This window comes from Peromyscus leucopus, chromosome X (genome assembly GCF_004664715.2).
Source record: "Peromyscus leucopus breed LL Stock chromosome X, UCI_PerLeu_2.1, whole genome shotgun sequence".
Lineage (NCBI taxonomy): Eukaryota > Metazoa > Chordata > Mammalia > Rodentia > Cricetidae > Peromyscus > Peromyscus leucopus.
The window spans coordinates 71667899-71689833 of record NC_051083.1 but is presented as its reverse complement, the minus strand read 5'-3'; the positions used below and the strand labels follow the sequence as shown (position 1 = coordinate 71689833).

Genomic DNA, 21935 nt, shown 5'->3' with positions numbered 1-21935 from the left:
TCACACATAAGACTGATCATGTGTGAAATCCCGAAGCAAGAAGGAACACTACCAAATTAGTAAATGAAGAAATTCTAGTATGACGCCTGGAGCCTACGAGTGAAAGCAAAAATGTGACTGAGGCTAAAAATAGGGTGTATTTTAAGAGCAATGCAAACTCATGAATAGTTTAAGGTAGAGGAAGAGAAAATAATATTTGAGCTAAATATGTTTTACTTAGCTTATATTGTGGACAGTGGACTGGAAAGAAGCAGGCATGAATAATGTATCTAGGACTTATTGTAGTTGTCTGGGCATAATTATGGTGGGAACCCAGATTGAGAGAAATGAATATGCTTGCTATATATATATATATATATATATATATATATATATATATATATGTATTTAACTTTCTTTTTTGAGAATTTTATATGTCTTTACAATGTTTCAATCAAATCCACTACCAGTCCTTTACTTACAATTCTTCCCCATCCTCTATCATTTATATTCCCAATTCTCTCTTTCTCTCTCTCCCTCCTCTATCTCCTCTTCTCCTCCCTTTTTCTCTTCCTCTCTCTTAAATCTACTGAATGTACTTCATTCTATCTTTATGTGAATGGGAATAGTGGGAATAGGACTATCTACTGGAGCATGTTAACCTCTTAGTGGGCACATTTCTGAAGAAAACTGATTACACTTCCCTCAGGAACCATCAGCTGTCAATAGATTCTCAGCTAGGAGTGACACTTCATGAGTACTTCTTTGTCCAGGCTTGAGTTTTGGCTGTTGATGCCTACTACTTATGGCCCTAACAATCATTCTTTCCTTTCCTCTACAATGATTGAGCCTTGTGAGCAGAGACTGTTACACAGACTTTACATTTAGAGTTGAACATTTCATAGACTTACTTTCTGTACACTGATAAGTTGTGGGTCTGTGACTAATAAGTATATACTGCAAAAATAAGTTTCTCTGATGAGGGTTGAGAGATGCACCAATTTAGAACTATGGGGCAGTTTAATACTATGACATTTATCAGGATAATGGTATTGGGTTCTTCCCTAAGAGTTATGCCACATACTTCAGTTATAGGACATGAAGAAATAAAGCTGATACTGACTTAGTAGCTTCATTTCTACTGAGTAGATTTTACATTGCAAAAGGGTTCTATTTATGCTACCAGAGGAGAAACATCTTACAAAACAAAAAATACCCTGCTGTGAACCCTGTGAGCAACAACAATGACTGTCCTGACAAGATATGGCCACTGGTGCAATGGAGGCATGAATGTTATGGCAGTAACCAACCATTTTCTGATTGGATTTAAGTGCTGGTCCACAAGTTTGAACTCATGCCTGGTACAGTTAACTAGGTCTTCAATGCTGGCAGTATGTTTTAAACATAAATCTGCTCTGAGATGTTGATATAATTTAAGAGTTGAAGAAAAAGATGTGCTTAGGATGATTCTTTTTAAAAAAATATATTTGTTTACTTTAAAAAAATTAATTCTTTTTTATATACCAGTCACAGATCTCCCTCTCATCACTCCTCTCACTCACCTCCATCCAGCCCTCCCCCCGACCCACTCCTCATCCCCTCCTCCAAAAGGGTAAGGCCTCTAGTGGGGAGTCAGCAAAGCCTGGCACATTCAGTTGAGGCAGGACCACACCTATCCCTGCTTCATCACAGGATGATTCTTGATGTTTTGACTTAAGTGAGTAGAAGATGGAACTGTATTTAAGACAGGAATTACAAAAAAAAAGACAGTTTGCAAATGCAGTTGGAATATTTTCAGCTTAGTACTGAACATACTGAGAAGAGATACTAAGTAAGGATTTAAATAGAGCAGAGAAAAAAAAGACCCTAGGGGAAAAGCCCACTCAATTATTGATTTGTAGAAAGATAGTATTTATAGTGGAATATACCTTTAAGCACACAATAAATATGTAAGGAATTATTATTTTTCAACTCAGAAAACATTTATGTATAAAATTAGTGTCATGGTGATTTAATAGGCACTCATTTCTTAGATATAATTCATTGTGCCATAACTTATCAAAATATTTCAGCTCTCAAAAATAGATGTCCTTGGAACAAAAGCCAGCAATTTACATTTTTTTCATGCCATTTCCTGACATTGTCAACTCCTGTATTATTTATTTATATAAAATGTAAACAAGGTTTTTAAGGAGAAAAGACATTTTATCATTTCTTCATTAATAAGATTTATATTTTTCTAGTACAGTGATTATTTTTCATTATACATGAAAACATGATATATTTAGAAAATATACAGCAAAAGATGTTGGTAATATTATCTTCATGAAGACCATACTTTTTATCTTCAGGGGAAAAACAACTTTAAATATGGGGCAAGAGAGAGTGGAAAGTCAGTAGAATGACATGTAAACTTTATGAAGACAAGAGTTTTGGGCTATTATTTGCTCTTATCTCAGCATTTAGACTATAAACCATCTACTTGCTAGAAGAGTAATTAAGTTTTAAGGAATAAATTTATAAATGACTTCTATAGTTACACTTGTGATTATTACAAAAATTTTCTGAAATCATGGAAAGTTACTCATATTTAGAAAAATATGAGTATATGTACACATAATATGTGCATGCATGAATGTATACACATATATCTCCCAAGGGGAATGCAATGCTATTTGTTTGTATTCTATCTTTCAGTGGTTTCTCATGGCCAGAGGAGATTTTGGAAAGTTTCCTGTGCTTACTTTGGGCTGTTTTAATTTTAATTTACATTGATATATCAGACACCTCACAGATGACATTTATTTTAGTTCTATAAAACTCAAAACTTTCTTGTCATAGCAGGGCAAATGATGTAGTGACTTACTGAATAATACATTATGTTCAAGGAATCTATTTTCCAAGAGCTACATACTCCTCAGTGGCTCATACCATGAGAGAATTCTATACAATAGTAAGATAATCCATAAACATAACTAGGAAAACTATAATATTAATAATGATTGTACCAAAATATAACAAAAATGTAGAAAAATGTCTAGCAAAACCCATTTTAAACGAGTTCTTATGGAACTTTTAAAATTAAGAAATGAATCAAATGTCTTAAAAAATTCAAGACACTTCTTTGTGACAGGTAGATAAAAGGGTGAAAATGGTCTGGTCTTTGTCTTTAGAGTGCTCAGTATCTGCTAAAGAAGTCAGGATTGAATTCAGGAAATAGTTGTAAATTCTTCGTGTGAAAACAAATTTAGGTTAAGTGTACTGGGTAAAAAAAGAGAAGCACAACTTAATCTCTGTCATGCAAAGCTTGACACTTTATAGTACTGTATGTCTGGGTGTGCATTTTGTGTGTATGTGTGGGGATATGAGTACTTTATAGGAGTCAACATACTTGAAATTTTAGTGCAATGTAGCAGGATGTGATAAAGTCGCAATATCTTTTAAGGAACTAGCACAACTTAGAGAAGGAACGAAAGTAAGATAAAATAAAAGCTTGCTAATTTTTTCTTTAAAAATATTTGTAAACATAGCTTGCTGGCTGTAACCTGTAATATCAGTACTTGAGAAGCTGAGAATTCTAGGCTGCCCTAGCCTACAACAATGGGACCTTGTCTCAAGAAATTACTTAAAGTTTTGATTGCTTTGCCTTCAAAGTTTATTTTTGGTTTCCGTTTATTATTATTATTGTTTTTAAAAGTTGTTTATATAATATGTACTTATCTGTGTGCATGTCTGTGTACCGTGTGAATGCAGTGCCTGGGGAGGCCGTAAGAGGGCGTCAGATTCTTTGGATTTGGAGCTACAAGTGTTTGTAAACTGCCATGTTTGTACCTGGAATAGAACCAGGTCCTCTAGCTGAGCAGCCAGTGCTCTTAACCATCGAGTTACATCTCTAGCCTCCCTTTCATTTTATTATTTTTTAACAGTACATGAAGTTGTGCATATTTATGTGGGATCAGGTGGTGTTTTAAAACATGTATACATTAGTTAATATTTTAATAAGGTTAAGTATCTCTTCCTTAGCAGGGCGGTGTTGTCGCATGCCTTTAATCCCAGCACTTGGGAGGCGGAGGCCAGCAAATCTCTGTGAGTTTGAGGCCAGCCTGGTCTATAGAGTGAGTTCCAGGAAAGGCACAAAGCTACACAGAGAAACTCTGTCTTGAAAAACCAAAACAACAACAACAACAAAACAACAACAACAACAACAAAGTATCTCTTCCTTGATATAAAATATAAGTGTAAGCTGGAGATTGAGAAGATCTTTCATTGATGAGGGAAAAGCTAGTGTGAGTAGGTCATAGAGACTGAGAAGAAAACAAAGTATGGAGAACTATAAGCACCTGAGACAAAATATAGTATGAAGGATTATCACACTACTGCATCTCACATTTGAATTATTTTGAAACTCTTGGAAAATAACCACATGAATAATTCTTGAGATTAAAAAGTACTTTCCTTAATCCAATGCACCCTCCCCTCTCTTTTTGCTTTAGCATTTTCAGGCAGGCAAGCATTTTAAATAAGGTAAAGTGGAAGGTGACAGACCTTGAAAATACTCATGAGAGCTCTGTTAACTACTTGGCATAGACAACCTTAAGCTCCCTTATCAAATATGATCACTTCTGTATAAAGTCTATTTTACTTTGATCATATTTCTCCAGCAGTTTCGTAGGAGAAAGTTGTATAAACTCTTATTTTGGCCAGAAATCAGATTCTGAAATAAAAGATTATTAAGCATCTACTATTCTTAATTATTCTTTCACACTTCTTCCCCATCTCATTTTGAAACTTGTATTGTTAGGTGGCTGTTTGGACTGACTAGAGAATACAAGAGAAATTCCATTCTGTGGAAACTAGGCAAAGGAATTTTTATTTGGTTGTTTCTTTTCTCACTGGGAAGATACAGAGGGAAAAAAAGACACAGAATATAGTTGGACAGTATTGTTATGAAGTGAAAATAGATGCCTCAGGTTCCAAAAATACAAATGCAGACATGCTAGGGGAAAGAGTTTTTCTGGTGTGAATGAAAATCTCCTTTGTTCAGAATGAGCACCTTTGAATTTCACTCCTCCCAGAGTCACTGACCAATTTTTGCTTGGTAATTGTCAAGGAGTATACAAGATTTTCCTCATTCATCCTTGCTTGAGGAGTCGAATACTTACATTTCTTTTCCATATCAAACCTCCAGGATAAATAATCTATTTCACTGAAGCCTGTAAAATGAATAGAGCTTTTACCATTCTCGTTAACATTTTAAATACTACCTCTTTGCTGCCTACCTGGACGCTTCACCCTAGAACTACAACACCCAGAATGCACTGTTTTTCCTTCCGCCTTTTACTGAGAAACTGCCTAAGGAACTCTGAGCCACAAACTACTGTCACATGACACGTTTCCTGTCAAGATGGCGGATAATCTCCCTTCGGATTTTGATGTGATCGTAATAGGGACGGGTATGTGTAGCACTGGTTTTTCCTGGACAAAATTTAGGAAATAATTCTCGCCTTTTAGTTTGTTTGTCAGTGGCAAGGGTTGGCGAGAAACGGCAGGGGTCGAGCCTGAGAGGGAGGTCGGAAAGGAAGTGAGGTAGTCTGGAGTCCGCGCGGGACTTGGCAGCTTCAGGGAGGGGCTTGGGCCCGCGGTGTTTTGCGCCGTTTGAGTAGGGGTCGATCTGGTCGATGCCGGTTGCTGAGGTTGGTTGCTGCGGTGATTCCTGTTAATTTCCTTAGAGGAGGGTGGGTTTGCAGTGTCATGAGAATGGAGGGTCGGGATTTGATCAATGGATTCGCCATTGGCATAACATAATTGCCTCCTTCCCTCCTCGTTGATTTCAAGGTTATATTCCCCATCAATTTCTGTCGCTATTTCATAGGACTTTTTCCATATACTTACATGATTCTAGGATACGTTGCAGCTCAGATGCAGCTTAATTTGCAGTTTTATAAGAATAATGCTCAGTTACCCCAGTGTATTTTTACTAAGGAAAAGATAACTTTTTTTTGTTGTTGTATTGAGTAGCCTAAGGGCCTTTCCCCCCCAGAGGTAGCCATTATTCTTGCATTATGGTGTTTGAAGCATCCTTGTTTTTGTTGCAGAAAGGAAGCATACTGTTTTCTTTCACCCATCTATACACCACAAATAGATATGCTCAGAAAAAGCTCCAGTGTTTCAGATCCCATGTCTGACCTTAGCTTCTCCTTGCTTTTCCATCATTAGTTCTCCATGTTTTGGGTGGAGCCAGAAATCCTTTTCAGCTTCTAGTTGACTAGTTAATCCTACAACACTTGGCAGCAATTAACATTTCTTAACTGTAAGGGATGTACTTTGCATAGTATAAAAGAGATGGTGGGGTGGGTTTTTCTACTGTCTATAGAATGTGGTAGGCAGCAGAAGCTTTGGTGAATGGGATTCTGTCCATTGTGCTAATGAATTCAGTTTCCTCTGTTCTCAAAGAGTAAAAATAGCCATATTTCCAGGTTTAGAGTGAAAACAATAGCAACTCGTTTTCAAATGTATATCATTTCCTAATCAGTGGATTAAGTACTTCATAAAACCCCAACAACAACCTTGCTAGGATGGTTATTCTTTTCAGTACATAGAAGAGGAGTAGCAGCCTGGAAGTCTAACTTGCCAAAGTCACATAGTTGATAAATGTCCAAAGGCCAGTACCATCCAAGAAATGGAATAACTTTTTTTAACTCTCAAAATTGTACTATGTTAGCAGAAATAACTGAGAAAACTTAGTCTAGATATGCAATGGGAGAATCAGACACTCAGCATTTCAATTTCCACAATTTTGAATATAAGAAGGGTAAATCAAACAGCTTTTAAAGGTCTTATCCAAACACAAATTCCCATGTTCTAGATGTACCTGGGTAGTTGTTCTCAGAACAGTGGGGGTGTGTTAATTTTCAGCCTGAAGATAACTATGGCAGTAGCTAACCTGGTTGTAACTGCAATGAACAGATGTTGGATGAGAGCTTGAAACACCCAGGAGACTATTCACTTTTCCCAGTCTGCTCTCAAACTGAGAACACCATCCATTTTAGAATAAGGTGCTTTTCTTAAAAGTTGTACTTGAATTCTATTTGATTTGGGTGACGTGTGTTAACTTTTATTAAATGTTTTAGATACAATAAAAGTGCAAACATTTGGTGAAAGTCATTTTTCAAATAAAATGATTCTGACGGTTTCAATCATTGCTTTTAATTGAACTGATTTTTAAAACATTTTGATTTTCTCCCCCAATACGTTGCTGAATTAGACTTCAAATGTGTTGGCCTTATTAAATTAATATGTAGACAACTTATAGGAGAAACAGTGTTTCATAAGTTCAGTTCTGTTAACCAAAGCAATTTGTATTTTTACTTTTTGAATGACATGGTTTAAAGCTTTCCTTTAAGGTCACATTTTCAAGATATGGTGGGGAAATGATATCAGAATACTCAATAAAAAAATTAAGATTCAGTACTTGAACTGTGGGGGAAAGATAAAAAGAAAATAGATCAAAGAAGGAAAACCAATTGGAATCTCAATGGAGAGGATAAAAAGGACATAAACTATTAGAATGTGATCTTTGGCTTGGGCACGCTATTGTCATTTCAGCATAGTTTGGCATTTAAAAATGATTTTAGCGATAATTTTATGGGTTATGGAAAAGTTATCATTAGGTGCAGATTAAAAATTATCCCAGTAACAAATTGTCACTCGAAGTGACTTTTCCGGTAACTTGTATGATCTCCAGCAAAGCCAAAAACTCACAAGTGCGGAAGAAATCAAAGTTATAAAGGTTATATGATAATGTTGACATATGCCATACATAGGAGCATACTTCAGCTCCTCACGTGGAATATATATTCTTATTTTAGAAGGAATTCTAGCATGCTTAGAATGTACTATAACAACGTCATTTGGAAGCACAGACTGTTATCACCTGTGAAGAATATGTTTGGCTGGTGCTATTAGATGTATAGCTGACTGAAAATTCATAGCTCTATAAGAAAGGGAATACATATGAAGTGGCATAATGGGTTGACATTTTTTAGTGTAAATACACACATATAATCAGTCAATCAATTTTCATGATACTCGACTTCTATTGAGTACCTACTCCCCTTGTGCTTGTAATATTTACTGTATTGCCTTTAAATGTTTTGGACTTCCTCAGAGTCATGGTTCTACAGTTTTTCCTAAAAGCATGGACATTTTTCGTGTCATGGGTTCTTTATGAATTTCATAAAGAAATTCAGTCTGCATGCTGTTCCTTCTTAACCATGCTGCTTTATCTTTACCAAAAGTTCTTCCTCTAAGAGACTATGTAGTAAGCGAGCTTATTTAATTTCTTAGTTATTTTCTTGAAGAAGATCTTTTCTCTTTGCTCCCTCCCTCCCTCTCTCCCTCCCTTCAGTCTTGTGCTGGTCTTTGAACCTGGGCCTTTGCACGTGCTGTGGAAGTACTCTAATGAGCCACATCCCCAGCCCCACTCAGATCATTTTTTAAAGAGCTAGGTAGCTGAAGCTTCTCTAAGGTAAGGGTTTACCATTGTGTGTATGTAAATGACCCTGTGTTTTCTGTAGCCTTTTAAAGAAGTTGAATTTGTGTTCTATATATTGTACTGATTAAAACATTTTTTAAAGTTAAGCTGCTTTTTTCAGGAATGTTCATGTAGATAGTCCCATTTTGATGTTTCAGAATGCAGCATTGAGGTAGTTAACTTTAAAGGCTGGCAGCGCATTCAAGGATTTCAATGCTTCTGATATCAGTAGGGTACTATTTCTAAACCTTGCTGAATAATAATGCTGCAGGGAGTGGTGTAAAACCTGATATTTTTCGAATAGCACTTATGCTATGTTCAGCACAAGTGATTTTCCATATTTACAGACTACTTAATACTCTTCTTAGGATGTCTGTGTGTGCTTCTGTTATCATAGTATGCACACATTCCTTCTCTATATCTCCAAACATCCTTATACGTACTGTTGAGAATGTTTGTGTGTGTATGTGTGTGTTATTTATTTTTTAACATCCCAACTACAGTTTCCCCTTCCTCCTCTCCTCTCAGTCTCTCCCCCTATTTCTCCTCTGCTCCACCCACCCACCCCCAACCACTTCTCCATTTCTGTTCAGGAAAAGGCAGGTGTCCTGTGGATATCAACCAAACATGGCATATCAAGTTGCAGTAAAACTAAGTACTTCCCCATGTGTTAATGCTGGCCAAGGTGACTCAGTATGAGGAGTAGGGTCCCAAAAGCCAGCAAAAGTCAGAGACAGCCTTTGCTCCCACTATTACGAGCCCCACAAGAAGACCAAGCTACACAACTGTAACATATATGCAGAGGGCCTAGGCCAGTAACATGCAGGTGCTCTGGTTGTCAGTCCATTCTCTGTGAGCCCCTATGAACCCAGGCTAGTTTATTCTGTAAGTTTTCTTGTGGTGTCCTTTACCCCTGTGGTTCCTACAATCCCCACCCCCGTTTTCCACAGAATGCCTGAGCTCTGCCTGTTTTTTGGCTGTGGGTCACTGCATCTGTTTCTATCAGTTGCTGGATGAAGCCTCTCTTATGACAATTGGGCTAAGCACCAAGAGTGGCGGCTTTGTTTTTTTAATTGCAAGTTGCCACTTCTCTGTAGTTCATGAAATGAATGCTAGCCCTTAAATGAGTAGATTATATAATATTAATATATATAATAAAAGATGAATGTATTCTCTTTATACACACCAAAATTATAATGTCCAGAAAACATTAAGCAACTTAATAGTAAATAATATTGAAAGTAGTATTTCAAAGGTCCTTTAGACCTTCCATATAGATTCTGCACACTTTTACATACATATGTCTCATTTGTGGAGTATAATGTGGTGATTAGTAGCATGGCTGTGGAATCAGCCAAATTGAATTTGAATTCCAAGTATGCTTCTTGTGCCACCTTAGGCACATTCCTTAACCCTTCTTAAGTTTCACCTTATTTCTAAATAATTTCTAGGATGAGTTCCACCAACTTGTGTTAAATGCTGAAGAAATAATTCTGATAAAATGTTTACAAAATGTAGCTGATTTTTGTGGTTTGAAAAGCCATACTGAGGTGCTTTTATTATTACTGTTTAGCCTGAATGGCTTCAAGGAAGAGCTCATGATTTGCATGGAGTGTCCTGGATGGATGCTATTGTAAAGTTCATTATCTTCCTCTTCCCATTGGCTACTTGATTGGAAAGAGCTTTGTGCATTACTACTTTTAAGAAAAAAATCAGATTTTTTTTTAATCTGGTAGCTTATAGATGATATTCTTCCTTTTCTTGAGTTTGGTTCACCAGGTTGCATTATTTATCATCTGTTTTGAGTAGATTTATTAATTCATTTTAATTGGGGACATAGTGTGAAGTCCTGTTTCAGTGCTTATAAATGCTGTAGGAGGTAAAGAAAGCCTACAGATCTTGCTTTGTTAACTATTTTGTACTTCTTTGGGCTTTTTGTTTTTTAAGGAAAATCATGTCTTTTCTTCTCTTAGTACCTAACAAAGTAAGGAGGAGTTATTTAATTCTGGGGATTCTCTGAGCTGCTACACTTCTCTGTAAATCATAAATTTGAGCCGATCCCTCAGAGAGAGCCGCATCTGTTAGCAGAGTTCCCTGGGCAGCATCATTTTCATCTCCCATGCTGCTTGTCATTTTCTCATTTTCTCCAGTGTTCTCATGATGTTTTGGATAACTCAGGCTACAGCAATTAAAATCAAATGTGGTTGCTCAACCTCACATTCTCATGTTTAACATAAAATCCCAATGCACAGAAACAATTATAATTCCACATAATTGACCTGTTACTCATGCTAAATCATCTGCCATTCAGTTTCAGTGTGAACTGAAAAGTTAGGCTGTGCCTGTTATATGTGTAAATCCTAAAAGTTGCTGTCTGCTCCCAGTGTATAATCCATAGTATAGAAAGATTTGGAGTCTGGGAGACATTTAGTTGTGGCTAGTAAAATAGGGATACTTTTCTAAAGATTTACTTTTTGTTTTTTCTAATAATTTAATTAAAGGACAGTATACAAAGAGACAATGATTTGCCATGGATAGAGATTTATTGGAGCATGATTATAAGAGTTGGCATGTTTTCACATGAGGCAGATAGGGAAAATAAACAAGACAACAAAAATCCCTAAACAAACAAACAAACAAAAAAAAACAAACCCTCAAACAGGTTACAAATAGTTGAGGAGACAGGCAACTTGGCTTAGCATAATGCCTAATTGATTTCATCTCAGAGCTTAGGCTGGTTTGGTTTTCTAGTATCTACTTTGCCCTCTCATAGTGTTTTCTATTATTGTGCTTGTCCACATAAATTTAGTATAATATTTGATTTCTTACTATTACCCTTTCTGGGGTAAATACTATCTCACTTCAAGTAAGTATAAAACCATAGATTTAGCCAACTTTGACATAGATTATATAGGTTAGACAAGTCATTGTCAACTAATGTTGAGATACTGCATTGAGCTTGCTGAATTTTTGTAAGTGGTAAAGAACATTATATACTCTGAAGTTTAGATTAGTGTGCTCTAGGTTTGTGGGTGGTAGTTTTTTACTGATGCCAACAATAGTTTTGTGTCTGGTCCTTAATTATTGACAGCACTATGACATTGTGGTCAACTTGCAAACCTTTATATAAAGGCAAACAGGATGACCTAGTTAGGTTTATCCCTAAAAACAAAACAAAACAAAACAAAAATCAAAGAATTACAGACATTAAATCAGTGGGATTGGAGATTTTAGTCATGTTTTAAGATACAATTTGTTTCAGTTGAATGTCATTCATTCCAAGGTGTGTAATTACATAATAATGATGTAAGTTTGAGAATGATTCAGTATTCATTTCATCTTTCAACATTGGCATTCAAGTCTTATTTTTCATGACTGTCAACTTGTTTTGCGGCCATTGTAGCAAAAACTAAAACTTGGCATTCCTGGAAGAGAAGAGCAATGATGCATGCAGAGACACACCCTGATTGTTTCTTTTACTAAGAAAAAAGGACACATTTATTTTACAGTTTGGTGTATTTAAAGGGCAGAGTGGGGTTACTGGGAGTGTCAGGCCTTATCTAGAGCTTTAGAGGTCATAAGGGCTCAGAGTTAGTGAACATAGTTCTCCAAAAAGGCCAACCTAAGGGCATTTTCCTTCTGGTTATCAGATTGCCCTGCAGTTTTTTTGCAGACATGTGAACACCCACAGGGAGCATTGTGTAGTTGCCCTTGAATTTAGGTTTGCCCTTGATGAAAGCTTTGCAGGCCAACTGTATAGCAACAAACTTGATATAATATACAAATACTACTTCTTGACAACAAACTTGATTCACAAATAATATTACTTGTTTGAATTTGCATTTTATGATAAATAAGGCTGAATATGTGATTTGGCCACCTACATTTCCTTTGTGAATAACCATAAGATATTAATCAGGTCATTACTAAATTATTATAAATATATAGTAATTCATTCATTAACTTCTAATTTTTGTTATATGTATTTAAATTACTATTGTATTTTTTTTCTTCTGGAGCTGAGGACTGAACCCAGGGCCTTGCACTTAGCTTGGCAAGTGCTCAACCACTGAGCTAAATCCCCAACCCCTAACTATTGTATTTTGATAGCACATACTTGTATAACTCAGTTTTGTTAGCATGTCCACTTTAAACTTTTATTATTTCCTTATTATTCATATGTTTGAAATCTTTCTAATTATTACTAAATACATAATGTGGTATATTCATTAGGTAGGTCACCAGAACTTACTCTTTTTAATGAGCAAACTCTCAATTCCTCTTTTACCTTCTTTCCCTAGTTTCTGTTATATCATTGTTCTTGTAACTTCTGTGAGATCAAGTTTTGCAGATTCCATAAAGATCACCTGGTATTTGTGTTTCAGTGTTAACTTGTTTCACCTCACATACCATGTTGTGGCAAATGACAAAATTTTATTTTATTTTTTATAATTTATTGTATGTGTGAGTATTTTGCTTATATATGTATATCTACCATGTGCATGCTCAAGGAGATCAGGGAGCACACTGAATCCTCTATAACTGGAGGGATGGATAGCTGTGAATTACCATGTGGGTGCTGAGAATTAACATGGGTTCTATGAAAGAGCAACAAGTGGTCTTAACCCCTGAGACATCTTTCCAGCCCCCGATTTCATTTTCTTATAGTAGAATAGTGTTCCATTGTGTCTATTTAATTCTCTTTATCCATTTATCACATGACAGACATTCTAGTTTCCATCTCTTAGGTGCTGTGAATAGTATTGCAATTGAATGTACTTGTCAGGTGGATGATAGCAATAGTAATGCATTTGACTGTGTTTGTGAGGTGGGTGGTGTACACACCTTTAATCCCAGCACTTGGGAGGCAGAAGCAGGTGGATAAGGCTAGCCAGTCTGGTCTGTAGTGAGTTCCAGGATAGCCAGGACTACACAGAGTAACCCTGTCTCGAAAAACCAAAAAAAAAAAAAAAAAGCCAAAAGTTTTCTCATATAGAAAAACAAAAGTTTCTCATATATCTATTGCCCGTTGGTTTGTCTTAAGAAATACCTAATCTGTGCTTTAGCCCCGTTTTGAATTGGTTTATTTATTTCTTTATTTTTGCTACTAAGTTTAGTTCTTTGTGTATTCTGTATAATAACATAACTCCTTGTTTCGTCTATAGTTTGCAAATGTTTTCTCCTGTTCTATTAGTTGTATTGTCTGTCTCTTTAATCATTTTTCCCCAGTGATGACCATTGATCTCATGCCTTCATATATGCTATGCAAGTACTCTGTAAGCCTGTCTCTTAAATTTTGCTGTGTCTTTTGTTGTATAGAATCTCTGTAAGTTGATAGGACCCCATTTTTCAGTGACTGTTTTTGTTGCTAGCACAGTTGGGATCATTTCCAAAACACTCTTTACCCAGACCAATGCTTGTGAGTATTTTCCATGTTTGCTTTTACAAGACTCACAGATTTGAGTATTTCAGATATCTTTAATTCACTTTGAAGTGATAGCTGTAATTAGTGAGAGATGGGAGTTTGATTTCATTCTTCTGCACATTGATACTGGTTTCCCAGCAGAACTTACTGAGAAGACTGCCCTTTCCCTGCTGTGTTTTCTTGGTGACTTTTGTCACAAATCAGTCAATTCTCAGTGTAGAGGGCTGTTGGACTTTTGTGCTCTCACATTGTTTGTTTCTCTAGTTTTGTTTTGAAAAAATCATGCTGTTTTAGCTAATTATTATTAGTTATCATTGTCATTTTAAAGTCAGGTAGAACTTTGTGCTTTTTTGCTTTATTAGGCTTTGGATATTTGAAGTCTTTCATGGTTCTGTTTTTAATTCTGTGAAAAATGTTGATATTTTTGATAGAGATTGTATTGAATCTGTAGATAGCTTTTGGTAGTGTTTTAATACAATTATATTTCTTTTAATCCTTAAACATAAACATGTGATTTCTTTCTTTCTTTCTTTCTTTCTTTCTTTCTTTCTTTCTTTCTTTCTTTCTTTCTTTCTTTCCCTTCTCTCTTTCCTTCCTTCCTTCTCTCCTTCCTTCCTTCCTTCCTTCCTTCCTTTTTTCCTTTTTTTTTTTTAAATTGAGTGAGACTCTCACATGTAACTCTGGGTGGCCTAAAATTCACTTTGTAGACCAGACTGGGCCTTCAACAGAAGTTTGCCTGTCTGTGCCTCTCAACTGTGATAATTAAAGGTTTTCGCGGTCTTTCCATGCCCTCTTTTTGACGCCCTCTTTAGTTTCTTTTGCCATTTTTAGATGGTTTTCATAGAGATCTTTCATCTCTTTTTCTTTTGTTCTTTAGGGACATTGACGTGTGTGTGTGTGTGTGTGTGTGTGTGTGTGTGTGTGTGTGTGTGTGTGTTCGTTCTTATTGTCATTCATTTTCTAAGTGTGCCTTCTGAAATGAATGATAAGCGGCACTGGTGGTGGCACTGGTTAATGGCAGAAAGGTCACGGTCATGACAGAACCCGGTTGCTTAGTAGCAGAGAGCTTTACTAGGAGGAAGGGGAGGAGGAATAAAAGGACCAGGCCTGGGGAGGAAAGAGAGAGAGAAAGATGGTGGGGGGGTGGAGGGAGCAGAGCAGAGAGAGGGTGGGATCTGCATCCAGCTTTTAAGGGCTCCTGGTGAAGCAGGCTTAGGGAGCTACCCCACACGCATGAGCTGCTTCTGTGACCACACGTGTGCACATAGTTGCCAGCACACACTGATGATGTAAGATGCAAGACCCTGAACTGCACATGTGTAGCTGGAGTAAGGGCAGAAATCTAACATTTCAGACTTATTTCTTATTATTAAAAAGCAAGTGAATAGGAATAGGAGCGTTGTTTCTCCCAGAAAAACTGCTCCCAGCTGACTTGGTGGGTGTCAGTTGGCTCTTGGGGGGATAGGCATGCTGGGATGGTGGGCTGTGCTGGGATGGTGGGCTGGCCTGCTGCCTCAGAGCCATTCATCGCTCTTGGCTTGGCACTCTGGCTGCTTTTGTGTCTGACAGGATGCTGATAAGACAGAGAAAGCTTAGGAAAATAATTTTACCTTCAGGGAGGTCCCAGGGTGAGGAAAAGGGAGTCCTGGGACCAGGACTTTGGGTTGCACTTATCTGAAGCAGATCTGACCTGTCCAGATGGATTTGAGCTGGTTTCTGGAGCTTGGGAAAAATTTGAACATGTTTAGAAGCAGCCATGAGAAAATTAGTGACCATTGTAGTGTTTAGTACTCTGCTTAATTTTTACCTGAGATAAGCTTTATTAGAGGTAGATTATTTAAGGCATCTGCTTCCTTTACTAGTTTAGCATTCAGGAGACACGGGTGATCAATTGTTGAGAGCATTTAACAGTAATAGGTTGTTATATTAAAATCTGTTTTTGTAGAGCCCAGACACTGGGGGTGTAAATACCTTTTAGCTGTTACAGTTCCTTACTTGATGATCCCTGAACTCAGTTCTGTGATGGTCCTGTAACCATTAGCTGAGCAGTTAATTAGAAGAGGGAACTGGGAAGAAAAAAGCTTGTGGTGCATGAGAACTTATTCTTTTGGAATTAGGGACAAGGCAGAGATCAGGGCCCTGTCTGTCCCTGTGCATGAGGAGGAAAAGTACTTTTGACATGTCTGGAGTGAGGCTCCTATCTTAGATGGAAAAATCTTTTTCCATTAAGTAACCTTGAAAGTACAATTAAGTCTGGTGAGGTGGATAAGGCTGTCCTCCCTACCCCGAAAATAGGGATAAAAGCAGAGGTGAGACCCCAAAATTCCCAGGACTGGGTGAGTGGCTCTGGTGTCCAGAAGGAAAGAAACAGATCTCTTCCATGTTGTGTTCTGGGTTCCCTGCAAGCGAGACAGTGGCCAAGCCTAGGTCTGCTGGAGGTCTTAGTTTGATGCTCCCATGCTCCTTGGTGCCTGGGTGCAGTCAGCTGACCAGTTGTCTTTCTAGGTGGTACTTTGAAAAAGGCTCAATTGATGGCCTGGCAGGGCACATACTAGCCCATGTGGCCTCCTCCCCCACTTAAAACAGGGACTCAGCATCTTTCAGGAGCCAGTCAAGCCACATGTGCCAGCACTTGGCAATTCTGTTCTTGGGCTTTTTCATCTCCCCCCTGGTACACCTTAAATGCCACAGCTGAAACTTCCACCTGTGGGGTCAGGTGCCTTGCTCTCCAGATGCTTAAGTTTTAGCCCTTATATCAGGGAGGTCTGGGAGACAAGAGATGGATTTTATTCCATGTCTTGCATTTTTTTTCATCTCTCCTGGCTTGAGGACAGCTTTAGGAAGACCCACCAGGAGGCAGGGTGTAAACTGATCTCTGGTTAAAGAGCCATCCGGATTACTGTGATCCCCATGTGGGTCCTGATTGTAAACTTATTTGCATGCATCCTAGCCTGCTTTCAGACCCATCTGTGCTTCTCAGGGCAGCGTGAGAGTGAGTGGGAGGAGTTAAGGTGAGAGCCAGGGTTGGGCAGAAGCATCCTGCCCAATACTAGAGAGCCTGCCCAATACTAGAGAGCAGAGAGCAGAGCACGGAGTGGAGAACAGAGGAGGTTCTTTGGAGTCAGAGATTCCTTAGGTTTAGGAATGCATGTGTTCAGGAGAAAGAGAGAGTCAGAAAGGGAGAGGGGCTTTAGAGCTTGGGTAAAAGCGTGGGGATAAGGTAACTCTTTTCATTTGCCCATTTGCTGGCAGAAGTTAGATAATTTCCATGAAATATCGAGGTTCAAGCAGCCAAATTTAATGGTATCTGTGGATACTTAAGACATATGTCAGAGGAATAATGGAGCCATGAGAAGGAAGCCCCTATGTCCCATGGCTGCAGCGCCAAGAGAGAAAAATAAAAATTAAAAAAAAGGAAACAGAATCAGACTCCAGTCCCAGGCATCCCCAAGGTTGGAGAAGGATCTATGAATCAGTACAGGTTACTCCCTGGTTCGTCAAGAGAGGAGTAAAGGTTGGGAATCAACATAGCATGAGGACCCCCACCCAGGGGGTCGGACAGCATTGACCTCTTTGTCAAGAGAGAGAATGAGTCAGTTACTGTGCAGCCTGAGGACCCCCTTGGGGGTCCAGAGCAAGGAATATAGCTCAGGCTTCAGTCACGGAAGTGGCAGGAGTCAGAAAGGGGAAAAACTCACCAATCTGGTTGGCGGGTGTGGTGTGCAGGTCCAGCAGCTGGGCAAATGAAAAAAGCGGAGTGGGCAGTCACAGGTCCTAGGTATAAAGTTTCCAACAATGCTCAGCCCTGGACGCAGAGTGGGCAGAATATCCTATCCAAGTCATGGCACCAATGAAATGAAAGATAAGCAGCACTGGTTACCTGCAGAAAGGTCACGGTCACGACAACCCAGTTGCTTAGTAGTAGAGACCTTTATTAGGAGGAAGGGGAGGAGGAATAAAAGGATCAGGCCTGGGGAGAAAAGAGAGAGAGAAAGATGGTGGGGGGGTGGAGGGAGCAGAGCAGAGAGGGTGGGATCTGCATCCAGCTTTTAAGGGCTCCTGGTGAAGCAGGCTTAGGGAGCTACCCCATGCATGCACTGATTCTGTGACCACACCGTGTGCACATAGTCTCAGTGCACACTGATGACGTAAGATGCAAGACCCTGAACTGTGCATGTGTAGATGGAGTTAGGGCAGAATTCTAACACCTTCTACTTTTATAGTGATGTCTTATGTGAAAATGTATAAATTTTACAATTCTTTATTCTTTGATGTGTTATTTTTGTAGGCATTGTAACTGGGATTGTTCCAAGTTCTTTTTCAGATAATTCATTATTAGTGTCTTGAAATACTGATACTTGTTTGTTGATTTTGTTTCTTGAGTTTGAGTTTCCTAATTATTTCTAACTGCTCTTTGGTGAGTGATGACTCTATATAGTTTTCTATATAAATAATATTGTCTGAGCCGGGCGGTGGTGGCGCACGCCTTTAATCCCAGCACTAGGGAGGCAGAGCCAGGCGGATCTCTGTGAGTTCGAGGCCAGCCTGGGCTACCAAGTGAGTTCCAGGAAAGGCGCAAAGCTACACAGAGAAACCCTGTCTCGAAAAACCAAAAAAAAAAAAAAAAAAAAAAAAAAAAAAAAAATTGTCTGCCATAAAGGTCAGTTTGGTTTTTTTTCATTTCCAATTTAGATGCCTTTTGTGTTTTTCTTGCTCCTTTGCCTGGCTAGCACTTACAGTAGTATGTTGAACAAAACTAGTGAAAGTAGGATTACTGGTCTAATTCTTAGTCTTAGAAGAGCTTCTAATGTGGTGAGGTACATTCCTTCTGTATATACTGAGTTGCTTGGAAGCTTTCTTCATGAAGGGTTTTTGAATTCTCTCCAAAGTCTCTTCTGTATTTGTTTAAATAATTACCTTTTAATTGTTGCTGATGTTAATGTGATGAATCGTGTTTATTGATTTACATATGTTTAACTGTCTTTGCGTTGCAGAGATCATTCTTACTATGTCCTTGAATTGAATTTGGTTTGATTTACTACCAAACCAAGGGATCTTGGCATTTAGTGTTTTTGTTTTCATTTGATTTCTAAGTGTGTCTTTTGTTTTTATGGTGATATCCTATGTGGACATGTATAAATTTCACATTTCCAGTCTATCAAAAGTTTTCTTCTGTAGTTTCCAGCCTTTGCAGATATCCCTAGAAAATCTTTCCTTCTCTCCAAGAGTAGGTAAATATTACTTTGATTTATTGTTCTTAAAAATGTAATATAAAAATTGTTAATGCAGAAAGGATAATTTTAATTAGACAGAATTTTATCATTTAGTGGTTTTCCATTTTAAATAATTAATTATTTGCAATGATGGAGAACAAAACTGGATTTTGCATTTGCTAGACAAGCATAGGCAGGTAGTTAGGTGGGTGTAGTTGCTTAAACTTCTAATCCTAGTGCTTAAAAAGCTGAGGCAGGAGGATTGTCCTGAGTCCAGTGCCAGGCTAGGCTCTAAGATTAGACCTTGTCTCAAAAATGAAAATGAAATTGCCTTTAGGTTACATGTATATGGTGTATGTAGAACATGATTTTTTTGTGTTATATTTGGCTTTTGTATTCAGGGTTATCTTATTATTGTGTATACCTATATTCTCAAATCTGAAAAAAGAAGTCATCCCAGATCTTAAACATTGCTGCCTCCAAGCATCTTGGATAAGGGATTCTCAACCTGAACTTTCATTTTTTTTTTAAGAAAAATATTGTGTATGTATGGGCATGTATGTGCTATAGCACAGAGAGAACTTTCAGACCTTCAATCTCTGATTCTAGCATGAGTTCAAGGAATTAAGCTCAGGTTGTCAAGTCTGCACCTTTGCCCACTGAGCCATTTCCCGGGCCCAATCTGCACTTAAAAAAACGTTTATAAGATTATTTATTTATGGTATTCTGCTATATGTCTGTGTTCCAGCTTATGTATATGCATGTATATACATGCAATAACAATTAGTTTAAAAAAAAGAAAAAAAAAAGAAGCCATGAATTTTGATTGAGAGCAGGGAAAGGCATATGGGAGGGTTTGGAGGGAGGAAGGGAAGGAAGAAATTTTGTAATTATAATCTCAAAAATAAGGAAAAAGAAAATGGATTTCATGGTAAAATTTCAGATAAAAGGGAATGTGATTTTATAACAATCTTGGAATGAGCACTCAGTCTATTTAATCATCTATTGTAGATTCAGTTTTATTATAAAAAATTATAAAAATAATGATGCAGTACAAAATACCTTCCCAGGTATCAGATTCTCAGTTTCATCAGTTAACTACTCATAGCCACTTCTATTTTCTCTGTATTCTCTACCTTCTCTCTCATTTCACCATCCAACTCCAGATTACTTAGAAAGAAATCCAAGACATAACATCATTTTTATCTATAAATGCACTTTCAACATTTATCTGAAAGATAAAGTATCTCCTTACAAGCACAGTACTGTCATCCCGTACTCTTTTTTTCATCATCAGTTTTTTTTTCATCGATTTTCTTTGCTTGTGTACTCTAGCTTAGTTTTCATTTCTGAAATGAGTTGTAAAAAACTTCCTTCTTAACTGATTTCAGTCTGTTTTAGGATTTCTGTTGTTGTGGTAAAACACCATAACCAAAGCAACTTGGAAAGGAAAGGATTGATTTCAACTTGTAACAATGCACAGATCACAATCCATCACTGAGGCAAGTTAGTGCCAGAACTCAAGGCAGGAACTGATAGAGAGACCATCAGAGAGTGCTGCTTGCTGGCTTACTCCTCCTGGCTTGTTCAGTATGAATTTCTAAACAACACAGGACCAGCAGCCCAAGTATCACCCAGAGTGGGCTGGCTAGACCTTTCCACATCAATCATTTGTCAAGAAAATGCCCTACAGACTTGCCTACCTGGCAGTCTTATGGAAACATTTTCTCATTTGAGGGTCCTTCTACCTAGATGGACTCTAGCTTGTGTAAAGTTGATAAACAAACAACAAACAGGAGACAGTCTTTCAAATGTTCCTACTCCTTGTACACCTCACAATTGAGCTTCTCTTATTTTGGTTTTTATGTTAGATTTTTTGATGATTTTCTTAAATTCTCTTAGCTTATATTACCACATCTAGGTTGAAATTTCCATTGAACGTGTGAGGTTGTTTTTGACATGTTTTTGTCTCTTTGGAGTGTTATTTTGCTGTGTTTTATTTATCTTAATGTGCCTTAAGTAGAATTCAGCCAAAGATTTTTTTTCAGGTGAAAGGACCTTTTCTTGTGTTTTTATGTGAAATGACCTTTTTTGTGTTTTTAATAGGGAGAATAGGCCAGTATAGCTTTTTGAACATTACTATTCCAGATCTTTCTCTTTTGTTTTCATGCAGTGAGTAAACATATACTGGGATCTGAGATCCATTGACTGTTTTCCTTGGCCAGTGTTGTCTTTCCCTTTCATTGTCCCATATTTTATCAGTTTTGATGAATTTGGAAGATGTTCACAGCAATCACTTCCTTCTTTTTAATCTATTATTTTTTTTATTCATTGGGAAATTATTTTTTTTATTCATATGCATATGGTGTATTTGATCAAACACCTCACTTCCCTCTGCAAATCCTCTCAGGTTATCTTCATCACACACACACACACGTTATCTTCATCCCACACACATGAGAGAGAGAGAGAGAGAGAGAGAGAGAGAGAGAGAGAGAGAGAACGAGAACACACACGATTTGATGTAAATGATGTAAAATGAAAGTTGGTTCACACCTAAAGCCTGAGTTCCCCAGCCACTGTTTCTTGGCCAGTGTACAGTACCAAGCATAAGTTTCCTTCTGTGGGGAGGGCCTTAAAATAAAACAGGTAGTGATTGGCTACCTCCAGTAACATTCATGCCCTGTTGGCACCTGTTGCAAATCTTGTCACACCTGTCCTTATTGTAGGTCATGGGGTTCATAGCTTGGTAAGAGTGTTGATGTTTTTTCTCCCCCAGCAGACT

The 21935-nt window shown here is 37.7% G+C and overlaps 1 protein-coding gene across 1 annotated transcript in view; it reads left to right on the top strand.

Annotated features, from left to right (window-relative positions):
* The first annotated feature begins 5357 nt into the window (after nucleotides 1-5357).
* Chm (CHM Rab escort protein) overlaps nucleotides 5358-21935 on the top strand; it is a 154518-nt gene continuing 137940 nt past the window's right edge. Inside the window, exon 1 of the mRNA XM_028874763.2 lies at nucleotides 5358-5432. Within this exon, the coding sequence (XP_028730596.1) occupies nucleotides 5384-5432 (49 nt within the window). The 5' untranslated portion in view covers nucleotides 5358-5383. The remainder of the gene's footprint in view (nucleotides 5433-21935) is intronic.